Here is a 13,373-nt window from a genome sequence, read left to right as displayed (position 1 = left end):
AAACACAGAACTAATTCTGTTTGATATATTACAGAAAGAAACTAAAAATATTGCTGAAAGTAAAAAGGGATCTGAAACACACCTCATTGCATTATATTACTGCTACTGTAGATGCTGTATTTATTCATTTTATTTAAAAAAATAATAATACCAGAACATATACAGTATGTTCTCATATTGGTGCATCAGAATGTTTTTCTTTCTGGAACTCAGGCCAAAATTGCCAATGGTTAATTAAGTTTGAGGTTTTAATAGGCTGTTGTTATTCTTATAATTGTTGCCAATATTATTTTTCTGACAAAATGTACAGAGCTCCACAATCCTCAGCAGAACAAGGGAACTGAAGGTGGATGAGTGAACAGACCTGTAGAAACAGATTTTTTAAATTATCCTGTATACCAACATGATAGCTCATAGTTGCACCATAAACCCTTTTCTAAAACAAAAACTGATTTGTTCATGCTTTTTTTTAGGTTGGACAATGGGAGTATGGCCCTCATTGTAGTGCGGAATACTTCCAGGGCAGATTTCATAAAACATCTGAAGAGATATGGCAGCTTAAAGAACCAAGTAAGGAGGATATCTCTCCAAAGTGGAGCAAGACCTACTGAACTAGAAAAGCTTGTTGGGGAAGGAAATCCTGTAGCCATGAATGTAGTGAACAACATTTCCTACTTAAGGAGAATTAGCATCCTGTCAGGACAAATTAGTCACCGATTGTCAGGTTTTACTCAAACACTTTTCAGACTAATGCAGATTAGCTTTTTTTCTGTATAGTCCGTCTACTATTTTCTTAAGCATCTATTTATTAACCTACATCCCATTTATAGACTACACAGAGGATATACTGCACTGTGTTGTTTGATTTAAAATAGTGTAATCATTTTTAGTATAATATAGGATGAGTAATAAAACAGATCAGTAGTGGTTACTATAATACGTATTTGCAATTTTAACAAAAAAACATTTTTTGTGTGGACAGAGATTAAAAGAGTTCAAAAGACTGCTGGGTGATGAATCATTTGAACTATCTAAATAATGGTGTTATTAAACTGTTAAAACTATGAAACAAAACTTGCTTTAAACCATTATAACAAATCAATCTCTTAATTAATTTAAAGTTGTACATATTGTGCTGTGTGATTACTTTTTACACAAATTCTATTCTGTTTTTCTTTTGCTTATAGTCTAAAATGTGTATTATGCTACCAGAAAAAGTTCATTTTCTCAAGTGTTCACTGATGAAAATTTACAGCTGTTCATAAATTAATGATGAATTAGAGATGCAGTATTCATTGCTGCATAATTAAAGTAATAATTTTGAACATGCTCCTTTGCAGCATTTGTGTTTCTAAAGTATCAGTTTTTTTTCTGACGCAAACACCAAAATGACTGACATTCTCTTAAGCACTTGACACACAGGTTTCTAAGGTAAGTAAGCAATGATTTAAATAGTGAAACATTTTATAATTTATTGTACATAATACCTATGGATATTTGTATTCATTTTCTAAACATATATTCTATACCCATTTCATAAAGACAAGTCAAGTTTCAACTGTAAACCTAAATATAATCGAGGAGACATCTTCTGAAGTTCACTAGGCAGCACTGGGCTCAGATTACAGAAGTAACTCGAAACATTTAACTTTGAAAGATCACAATCTGTCTCTTGCACTTTTCCCCACAGTTCAGCTTTTCGTTTGTGGAGACCTACACAGTCCAGGCAGTGAAAGTCAGACCACGGCCCTGGAGTGGATGGGGTGATGACACCTTAGAGGAGAATGTGGAGATTGATTCTAAAAACACACCTATGATATCCTCCGAGGGAAGCTACCCTTGGAACATTGATGGAGACCTTATGGAGGCTTCAGAAGTGTGTATCAGGTAAAACAACCGTGACTAGCCTATCACTGCTGTTGAGTCAAACACTTATTTATGCATTTTTGACAGAATAAAAACAGCTTAAATTTTCATGTATCTGAGTTAGGTACATTTAGACATTGAAGAAAAGAAAATTTTATAGCTCTTTTCTTTGTTGGCCCTTTTATTTTCCAAGCAATAATGCATTTACATTCATATTTCACTGTTAGGCTTCCAAGCCTGATTTTTTCTGTTTCTTTCCCATTTTTAAACCTGTCCTTGGTTGAATATTGTGTCCAATTAATTCTAAACTGGGCAAGTATCATGGCAGGCAACAGTACAATTTAAGTGTGAAATTCTCCTACGCCAACCAAGATGGCGTCCTGGCAACCATTAAAAAATACCTTTAAAAATACCTCATTCTGGGAAGTAGTAAAGCAGTTGGTTCAAAATTTAGCCTACATCATCTCCAGCCAATTCCCTAGCTTGAAAATGTTAGTAAATGAAATGTGTTCCACTTTCTAAACTGCTTTTGTTCATAAGTGTCTAGCCAATTACTTAGAACTTGGCTGGCATCCTATTGTATATAAACAATAGAATTCAGACAATGGAACTCTGCATAATTACATGACATTCTGAAATGGACATCTCAAGATTTCTGTTTCTATATAAAATAAGATGACTGTCAGCCATGTCTTTATGAAGACAGAGCAAACTACACCTCAAAAGACATTCTTTTTGTACAGAAAGTATACTGTATATGTGATGTTTCTGGTTTTTTTTTTTTGACAGAGTGCATCCTCAGCTTATCACACTCTTTGGGGTAAACACAGAAGAAGCTGATGAATCCACTGTGAAATGCAGCTGTATTTAAATGCTGCAGTCTAAAGCAATCAAGGATTTGTCACTTTTGCTGAAAGACGTTCTACATTGTACTGCATGTAGCACAAGCATTCTTTTTCCCTACTTGTAAAATTGCATTTTACTTCTAGTAGCCATTTAAAGATACGAAAAATACACACATTTTATATAAAAGGAGATTTATTCAAAACTGTAAAAAATATACAGTAATTTATTTTAATATTCCAGTGCAGATGTCAATATTTAAATTTTAAATAAAACCAAAGGAAAAGTATAAACCAAAAACTGTTATACTTACTATGATTGTTTTACACAAATTATACTTATAAACATTTCATAGCATCAAAGGCTTTTATTAAGAAAACAAATAAAGGAATTCATTAAAGGATAAGTTGTTCTCAAACTGAGCTTTGTTACTGACTTTTTTTAAACAATAATGTTAGCTATACTTGTAGTAGAACATGTCCTGAACTGTAAAATACTGAGAAGTTGTTATTTAGTTTCACACTAGTCCAACTGCCTGTTCATTGTAACCTGAGTTTGTTTAAGAATAATATCCCATCAAACAAAACCTACAGTATATAAGCAAAGATAATTATAAAACATTAATGTTTAATTCATTACTAGGGTAATGATAAACTGTGGTCAATTATGGTCACTGCACTAAAAATGCTTTACTTCATCTTGTACAAATTGCTATACTTTGGATATCACTTCATAATTTTGATTCTAAACAAATACATTTTTAAAATATTCATGCTGTTATACAGTTCATTTTTTCTGTTATCTCCTTTTCTGCAGCATTCAGCAACATGTACTAATGGCATGGTGAACATGAAGTAAACTATAATTAAAAAAACTGTAGTTGTGCACACTAGATTACTACAGTACATTATTCAAGTCAAATAGTTCTGTACAGTACATTACAAAACAAAATACCTTTATTTGATTTTGGTGTACAATAATTGTTTGCCTAATTGAATTCTATTGACCCCGATTAATGATTAAACTATAATTTAAATATTTTACCAGGTCTATAACTTGTCTGTTTTCACCCCATTAAACCATGGTATACTTTAGGATCCTTATAAGATACAAAAGGGAAAATGTTCTTTACCTTCGTTTACTGGAGCATTTCTGGGAAATTAGATTTCTTTTTAAATGTTATTAAATGAGAGACTGTCATGTGTGTGACATTTATCTTGATAAAACTTTGCATTGCAAAACACTTGCCACTTTTTGAGCAGAAGTGGAACAAATATCTGTTATGTTTTTAATCCAGTTCATATAGTTTGCCATTATTGTGCATGCACATCGAGTCTATCAATCTGTTAGTGTCTTCTGGATTAGCCTTGTATTACTACATAAACAAACAGTTGTCTAAGTAATAGAGTTTAATGCTGAATTTTTAATTCCTGAAAATAAGTTTGAAATGTAATTAATTGTGGCTGTTTTACCTTTAATAGTTATGTATATGAGGACAATGGCTTTAATCTCTAAAAGCAATTACTGTAATTTTTTTTAAATTAAATTATCAAATTTAAAGAAATTATCAAGAAGAAATGAAAGGGTCAATCTCTTAAAAAACCTGACTTATCTATCGACAAATATATATAAATATAAAATATGTGTAGGAAACACTTTTTATAAACAGGTTCAACAGCAGTGCATTTTTATACAGCAGGCACAATTAAATTTATTACCACTTATTAAACTGAAATGTAATTTTCACATATTCCATTTTAGATTTTCATCTCATGAGGTATAGTATAATTGTATGATCTTTTGATTATGTATAGTGAATATATTCTAACGTATATAAGAGCTAAAGTGCATTTAATTTGTCCTGCTGACAAAAACATAAATTTGATTTCACAAGCTATGTATAATTATTTTTCCTTGTCTTTGTTGGTCTCACCATATTATTATGTTGTTTATTTTTGTGGAATATGACGGTTTATTCGACAGTGAACATACTGTATTCCTGGAATTTGAAGATAAATGGGTTTGCTTGAAATCCTAGTCCTATTAAAAAAAAATCCTATGGCAGCAAATTTATTTGTTCTCCTTTTTTGTTGATGTGAAGGTTTTTGCTTGTTTTCTTCATTGTAGCTTGATTTGCTTCTTCCTATCCAGGTGTTCGCTACCATTTAAAAATCTCGTTGTGTCAATAATCATCTTTAATCTTGTCTACGTAGTCCCAGCTTTCTCGACGTTGCTGATCTTTCTCTGTTGTAAATTTTCTCTTAAAGAAACCCACCTATGAAAAAATATTTCATTTACTTTACCGGTCAAAGCTTAAGATGAATGTTTTAATGTGAATCTCCATTAAACAAAAATACTCTAAATTATTTCTTTCTGCATGAAACATTACAACTAAGCCTTAGGTACTTTGTGACCTAATAAAACGTATTGCTTTAAAATAGATAAAGTTGATAAAGTAGTATTGTACATCATTAAATACGATAACCTTTTCTGTCCCATCTTTTATCTGTCTCATTCATATAAATTAAGGAATAGATCTATAAAAATGTTTTCCGTAAAAATGCAATGTATAATTTTAAAGGGTTTTTATCTTCATATTAAAATGTGACTTGTTTAAATTATACAAATCAATTTTGGAACCTCTAGGGTGTCATAACTTTACAGCTGCTACTATATTCAGTAGCTTTAGGCATTTTTTCTCATTTACATAGAAATGTTTGAAATTTGTCACCAGAGTGGCAAATACTTTTAGAACTTTCAGGCTTAAAACGAAGCCATCTTTTATACGTTTTATTTAGCAACAGTGCTTTTTAACCTACTCTGCTTTCTTAGTTGTGAGCTGTACCAAATCCACAGAATTCAAGAAGACAGGTAAGAGTTTTATAGACAATGGCAACCTAGTGTCAAAATATGTATTCATCTACACATACAGTACTAAATATCATCATTGTCAGCATTCACTTAAAAACTGCTACATGAATGCATCTCCAAAACCACTTCTTTAACTTCCATCTTTGCTGTCTTGATCCTACTTGTGCTTATATTGTACTTTTCTGGTCTTGTAGTGCCATCTTACAGAATGCCTTCTCCTTTGAAGATTTTTCTTACTTGTGGTCCCTTTAGCTAAATTCTTGGTACCCATTGTCATTTTATTTTTGCTCTCACAGTTACTCCATCTACTCTTATTTTGTGCTTGTTTATTCAATGCCTCTCTGTGTTATCAGTAGTTTTTGTAACTTTGCTGTATTCAGCATCCAGTTTCACAGCCATTAACTAGTACCAAAAGTGTAAGTTACTATGTTCATGATTTTGCAAAAAGGTCTATATGAATTAAAATATTAATGTGGAAAATTTTAATAGGATTTCAAATTGGATGCTTAGGCAGTAGCCATGTACTGTATTCAACAATGTAACAAGATAACATTAAGCAATAAGTCAGAAGACTAGTTCAAGACTATAACATTATATTGAGTAAATCTACATACAAGAGATCTGCAGGGAGTTAAAGTTAATAAATATTGTTGAGTGCTTCGTGGGTATAATTTGTAGCTCACAAAACCTGAAATGTGTTTTACTGCAATGTAATGGTAGTCTTACTTGTAATACTACAAAAAAGTGCTATATTTTATTTTACTGGCATTTTTACTTATTAAACCGTAGGATAGGATTAAAATCTAAACTCATTAATATGCTAGAAATAATTACATTTCAACAACTGATTTGGGGAAATATTGGTTTTGCTATTGACATTTTCTATTTCAAGCTTAGGTAAAGGTAAACAATAAATACCTACACTGAAATACAGTATATTAAATATTTATTATTTGACATTTACAGAAGATGCACCAAAAATAAATAAAAATGCATTCTAAATGTTACAGTATATATAGCAGACGATTATGAATAAATGAGTGTAATAAATAATTTCACACTTACTTTCCAAAGAATGTATGTTAGCAGTCCAAGTATCACTAGCCCGATAAGAAGGCTTCCTGAAATAATGAACAGTCCTACACCATGCTTTGGCTTGTAGTCATGGTGTGCTTCCAACACAATCTGTAATAAATACATTAAAAACCTCAAGTTGGACATTGATTTAAGCCATACTGATAATATATAGTTTCTTAATTCACCAAGTAAACAGACAAAAGATTGGTAAAGCTGTATCTATCATGAGAAGAGCATTACTGTCTGGTGCTCCAACCTTGTCAAATCTTATCTAAGCTAAAAAATGTCAGGTATTCAAATGGCCTCCATAAATAAACAGGTTTCTACAGTGGTGTTAGTGACCATTATTCTATATAGAACACAACTGCCAAAGCAATGCCCCAGTACATTTATGGGGACACTGTGCTCTTAGAGATGCCTTCTTTTGACTTTCAAAGCTTCGAATACTAGGTCATTAAAGATCAGAATTCACTGATCATAACAGTAGGGGTGTTGAGCTTAGTGTCCACACTAAATTCTACTCTGAACTTGCACAATCTGCTATGCAATGGGGTTTCGTGGGCTCATTATTGCTGCCTCATGTGCTAGATGGGTGCTGAGCTTCAGTGGTGGAAGATCCCCTTGTACTGTATATGTAAACATCTTTGTTGAGGCTGAGCTCCATGATCAGAGGTTCAAGCTTATTGTAACCAGGATTCCCTAAGTGCTGCCAAGGGTAGAGTGGGATTAGATTAGAGAGTGGGCTCTCTCAGCTCTCAGTGATCCATGGAGGTCGGTTGTGTATTACAATTATAAGTTCGTAATAGAAACTCTCTGGGATGAAATGTTCTATACCGAAACAACAATTAATTACCGTTGTTGTTGCTGGTAGTGGTGGTGGTAGTGGGATTGGCTTAAATGAGAACACTTAAGGTTAAAGAATGAAAAAGAATGTCAGTGTTCATAGAGCCTCAAGAATGATTATTGTTCATTTTAGGCTTTTGAGTGAACGGAAGCATAGGATTACCATTTATTTATGAATACTTACAGTTGTAAAAGGGTTGTCCTGTAATTTAATGATATAAGGATCATTTTTAGGAAAAGCTGTAGCTGTTGTTTGAATCCGCATTACGGGCGCCCTTCCCTAATTAAACATGAAACGATGTTAATAAACAAAATGAGAGAGAACATTTTAGATCAATTTAGAAACAAATCTTTGTGGACATTGTGACGCCGAATGCTTTTGGCCCACAGATGTGAAAATGCGAGATGGTCCCACATGGGTCAGCCCACCTAATACACTGTATAACTAGCCATTTCATGTACTGCATCTACATTAACAACTGAAAAACAAAACAATGGAAATGCTAAAAGATACCATATAACTGTAATTAAGCATTCGAGTACACAAATGCTTTGATTAAAACTTGAATAATACAAAACAGAAAATGAAGTATAATGTAAGACTACATATCAATATGTGCAATACATTTATATTTATATTCATATTGTGCAATATGACTTTTTTGTGTACTGTTCTGTTCTGGTTTGTTCTTTGTGTGTTCTGGACTATGAGTAACTCTTCTTAGTGCACTTCTCACTGTACTGATTGTATTGTGTGTATTGTATTATTATTATTGTATCATTCGTTACACTGTGGCTGTGTTGTCTGTGTTAAGTTGCTGTTGCACTGCAATTTCCCTCACGGGATCAATAAAGTATCTATCTATCTATCAATCAAGAAAATAATAGGATTATGTAGTTTACGTTCTCACCGGAGAAAGTTCTAAAACAGAAGGATTAAACCCCACTTCCAGGTAAACAATAGCCTCTTTTCCAATGTCCATTTCTCCAAACTCACAAATAATATTTAAACATAAATCATCTTCTTCCATACAGTACTGGTAAAGAAAAAACAAAACACACATTAAACAGAGTTTTCTTTTATGTCTAAAACCAACAAGTGAAAGGAAATATATATATATATCTTGTGTTGAGAAAAAGTGAGTTTCTTATAAAATACACAACCTCTATTAATGTGTTTTGTAACAATGTCACCACAGTAAAGCACTTGTGATTAAGAATTACTGCTTGTTGAAAGATTTTGTGCAAAGTTGCAGAACATGTTAGTTTACCATAAATCTTTTTCCTGTTTTCGAAAAGAAGAACACCACATCCTCTAAAAAGGTTGCCTTTGGTAAATCACACTTGTCGTCGTCTGTCTTGTTAATAACATTTAGGAGATGACATTGTCCAAGGGAGCTCTTGAAAAGAAAAAACAGATCTATAAAATATGTTATGTAAAATGCAAAACCTGATTAGTTACAGTAACTCTCATTTTGGCTCATTTGTTCATTCCTGATAGTCCTATATTCATGGATTGTTTCTGTTATCATGAATGAATAGATTTAAATCTACAAAACATTGCATGCGTAGTACATATCTAACAATTTGGAATATTTCCAGCTTCATGGCTTATATTAAAAAACAGGTATCTATTAAGTACATTACGGTGTTATCCAACATAATTAACATTTATTTACCTACCCTGATATCCAAAGCGTTGAACAATTGGTATGGATGAGGTGCCAAGGAATTAGGTAAACTGATTTTAAACTTAGTATCTGGAGATTTGCTCAGACCAACATTAATTACCTAGAAGTAAAACAGAATGGTAAAAATGAAGTGATGAAGTTCATACTGAATGGAGACAGATTAAATTTGTCATTTGCTTTGTACTAGAACTAAAATACTTCAGTTCCTTTCAAATTATTTTTAATAAAAGGAGTATGTACACTCTATATGGTAATTTCCTGAATTTTTCTTTACAGTTGTAATGTCTCAGAAAAGCACAAAAATACCACATTTGAGATAATAAAAATATTAGAAATAAAAAAAACAACAGAAACATACACTTGTTTGGAACAGGGATGAAATCTGAAACAATTTTTGTTATACTTTATGCCTGGCAAAATTATTTAGAACTTTGCACATTTTTTGCTTTTAATCTTGTAGTTATGACACTTTGAAGTACTGTAGCAATTAATATTTGTTCCATTCACAATCTACTACACCTATTCAAAGCAAAAATAAAAAAGAAATCAATAATATAACACATGGAAGAACCATGACAATGCTGATGTGTCAATAATATACTAGTCACTCCACAAACGGAACTTTGAAAAACTATTGTTTTTGTATTGCATGTTACTATGAAACATGGTGGTGGCAGTATTATGTTGTAGTTCTGCTTCTCATCAACATGGACTAAGAAGTTTGTCAAGACTGACAAGAAGATCTTAGAGGAAAACCTGCTTTAGGCCCAGAACTGGGGCAAATATTCACCTTCCTAAAGGACAATGATCTAAATCACAAAGCCAGAGCTATACTAGAGTTATTCAAGATTAAGTAAGTGAATGTTCTTGAGTGGCCAAGTTATAGTCTTGATCTGTTACAGTGTTCATTCTCTAGTGAGAATCTTGTCTTGGAAAGGCTTAAATAGACTTTAAAAATACTGTCCATAAGCGATCCACAAGCAACCTGAGAAAGCTTAAGCAAATATTGTATGCCAAGAAATGTACAAAATACGCAAGACTTGCACCAGGCCAGTGTGCAAAGTTGGTAGATTAGTTAAAAAGACTTGTGGCTGTAACTGCTGCCAAAAATACTTCTACTATATACTGAATTTATGTGTCTGAATACTAATGCAATCAAAATATTTCATTTTTTCCCTTTAGTTTACATTGACCATAAAGTAAATTATGCTGGTAAGTCTTTAGTTTGACTATTCAGGTTTTGAATAAAATATTAAGTTAAAGAAATGTTTACGTAACATTTTGTAATTTCACAAAATAGAACACAATAAGAAGGATCTGAATAATTATGCAAGGCACTGTATTTAAAATCATCTAATCAATTTGCTGCCCACTATTTCCTCCAGTTATAGATTTCCTCACTTTGTCTTACAAAACATAAGACAAAAAAGGAGAGATTAAACATTTTGTTTGTTTGAAATAAAATCATTTCCTCACACTGTCTATATTTCTAACATGATCTTCTAGAAAGTCAGCTATCTTGTAGTTTTCCAGCTGAGCTCTCAATTACCTAATTCAACCCTTAATTGAACTAATAATTGTCTTAATTAGACCTTTTTAATTGTTTCCAGCTTTCATGTTAACTGTAACATTTTGTAAGCAACTTGAAATCTGCAACTTCATAGGAGATGAAAATAATTACAAAAAGGTCTAATTAAGTAAATTGTTCATTCAGTTAAGAGTTCAATTAAGTAAATGAAGGCTCAGCTGGAATGAAACACCAGAAGTCACTGGAGTCTGGGAAGCCCCAGTCTTTAACAATCAAAAACCTACTCTAAACAAACTTTTAAACATGCTGCAAAGAGCCAGGGGTTGTATTCCATTCCTAATCAAGTTTAAATTGTTTCCAAGCTACTTACACTGAACGTGTAATTAAACTTCTCAGAATAGCAACGACCCTCCTTCTCCTCTCCGAAGACAAATAACGATGGTGAAACAAACCTGCATTTGTAAGAGACACATGAGAATAAATACTACTTACATAACCCATGGTTCATTTTTTTTCAGTGCATTTGTTCAACTCAACTCTCCAATGAAGAGTAGGTTAAATATTATTCTATATATTCTAAATATTCTATTTCTAAAACCAACAAAAATGACTGTTGTGCTTGTGTACCAAAATTATTTCTTAACATACACTACAGTAGGTATCATTCAGCTTCCATGTGTTTTTTAGAGATGTACTTTGATACAGTACAGTATGTACTGCATATTCATTCCATTAATAGAGTCACTGACTAAACAACAATACTGTATATAATGTAAATAAAATACCATGCAGAAGACTTGTTTTCATTTACAATACAGTACATGTACAGTATGTTACAAGCATCACCAATTTACTCAAAACCACCAACAGTGTCCTCTACATTTACAACTTTGTTATCAACATGGTCTTAGTTTATGGAAGAAGAAATCATTTAGCAATCTTTATTTCACATTGACCAGAAGCTTCAAGAACTACACCAGCAACTGATATGAAGTGTTGCAGTTGCCAATATATTCGCCCCACTGTCACGTACTCCTTGTCATTAATATTGTTTGCAGATATAAAGCTAAATGGCTAATACAGATTTATCAGGATTAAGAGTGACATTAAAACAAAATGGTTTTCATTTCTTAGTAATGTTGTTCTAATGTTGTTTGCACAGCAGAGTATACATAACAGGAGATTGTAACACTCTTGCTTTCACTGCAGTTTGATATACCCAGTTGCCATTTCCCCTCACCTTGACCATCAGCTGATCCTTTTCTGTTCTGCTGCCCCCACCTCCCACCCAGGAATTTCATAAGGGAACTTCAGAAATATTATACACCCGTGGAAAAGGAGGGCTCAAATCGGCTGCATTCACTGATGGGACCCAAGGTCCTGGTGATCGTTATCACGAGGGGAGGAGAGGCGATCAATTTTCAACAGACTGCAAGGTTGCACGTTGACTAAGCAGTTATTTTCAGTATGTGTATTTTCCCAGTGAGGCAAAAATGTTTTGTGTATTGTGGAACTTTTTCTTTTGAAAGGGCTATTAATGACCACCACCATGCAAATTCAAAGATATTCTCCTCAACATTGTCCTCAGAATTGCACAGAATCCAGCTTAGATCATTGCTGGCCTGAATGTACTGCATTCAATTATTTGCTTTTTATCTTTTGCTAATGATTAATACACTTGCTCCAGGGTTTTCTGGTACTATAAGCTTTTTTTCCACCCCGTCTTAATCAGCTGAAAAGATCCATGATCGAGAGTTACACATTTTCACCTGCAATTGTGCTGCAGTAAACAGAAAGCTTTAAAAAAGAACAGACAGCAAAAACAGTATTTCAAAGACAAATAAAACTGCTAGATCTTTATAATTGGCTCATTTCTTATGTGTTTGCAACATACAGAAGAATATCACTGCAACCTCTGAAAGCTGAACAACTATTTTCACTGGGCATGATGTTCACAGAACATCATAAAATGTTTCCAGAATTAGGCATTTGTTCAGTTGTTTTTTACACACAATGACTTTGCCAATATAATGCCTTTCCAGCGAGGCTGCTAAGATACATAAACCCAGCTTCAAAATAGGCATGAGATGTGGTTCACCAGAAACCACTGTTAAAAAGAGAGGTGAGAACATTCAAAATGCTTCTAAAAGGATAAGCTTACCCATGGACATTTAAGTCAACTCCATATCTCAATGGTAAGACTAGACTAGCAAAGTTGTCATGTTGAAGGTTTGTATCTTCTGCATTTTCACTGCAAAAGAAAACATTTCACAATTTTTTATATGCAGAAACTGGTTTTGGTGCAAAAGATCAAACCAAACTAAGGGATATTGTCAGAATTGATCAAAATTATTTTAGAAATACTAATAATTTTTCAACTATCAAATATTTAGCATGCACTGCAAAAACGATTGTTCAGGTGGACAGTGTGTCATTATGGAGAATCTTCTCTTTTAAAGCATATATTGCTTCCTTAATTGTATTATTTAGTAACATAACATGAGAATATGTATCCAATGCCTTGTAAAAGTACACAGTTATCACATTGTTTCTTTAAAGCCTTCAGTCACGACTCTTTAAAGTTGCAATGAAGTTTTGTTAAATACACAATCTACCTCATACATTCAAATAAAAAAAACAAAACAGTAAACAGT

General features: G+C 32.7%; 2 protein-coding genes across 3 annotated transcripts in view; one reads left to right on the top strand and one right to left on the bottom strand.

The window, feature by feature from the left end:
* The window catches only part of cerkl (CERK like autophagy regulator), a 49,007-nt gene extending 45,260 nt beyond the window's left edge, over positions 1–3,747 (top strand). The window contains exons 12-14 of the mRNA XM_088929896.1: positions 474–570; positions 1,691–1,887; positions 2,656–3,747. Coding sequence (XP_088786022.1) covers positions 474–570; positions 1,691–1,887; positions 2,656–2,737 — 376 coding nt within the window. The 3' untranslated portion in view covers positions 2,738–3,747. The remainder of the gene's footprint in view (positions 1–473; positions 571–1,690; positions 1,888–2,655) is intronic.
* The window catches only part of itga4 (integrin alpha 4), a 40,007-nt gene continuing 29,520 nt past the window's right edge, over positions 2,887–13,373 (bottom strand). For both annotated transcript variants that reach the window (XM_088929894.1, XM_088929895.1), the window contains 8 exons: positions 12,881–12,970; positions 11,090–11,171; positions 9,184–9,291; positions 8,772–8,900; positions 8,412–8,537; positions 7,685–7,780; positions 6,646–6,765; positions 2,887–4,984 (listed from right to left, as the gene is read on the bottom strand). In XM_088929894.1, coding sequence (XP_088786020.1) covers positions 4,892–4,984; positions 6,646–6,765; positions 7,685–7,780; positions 8,412–8,537; positions 8,772–8,900; positions 9,184–9,291; positions 11,090–11,171; positions 12,881–12,970 — 844 coding nt within the window. In that variant the 3' untranslated portion in view covers positions 2,887–4,891. The remainder of the gene's footprint in view (positions 4,985–6,645; positions 6,766–7,684; positions 7,781–8,411; positions 8,538–8,771; positions 8,901–9,183; positions 9,292–11,089; positions 11,172–12,880; positions 12,971–13,373) is intronic.

Source organism: Atractosteus spatula, chromosome 13 (assembly GCF_055471065.1).
Source record: "Atractosteus spatula isolate fAtrSpa1 chromosome 13, fAtrSpa1.hap1, whole genome shotgun sequence".
Lineage (NCBI taxonomy): Eukaryota > Metazoa > Chordata > Actinopteri > Semionotiformes > Lepisosteidae > Atractosteus > Atractosteus spatula.
The sequence above is the reverse complement of the archived record's forward strand: the minus strand, read 5'-3'. Positions and strand labels throughout refer to the sequence as shown.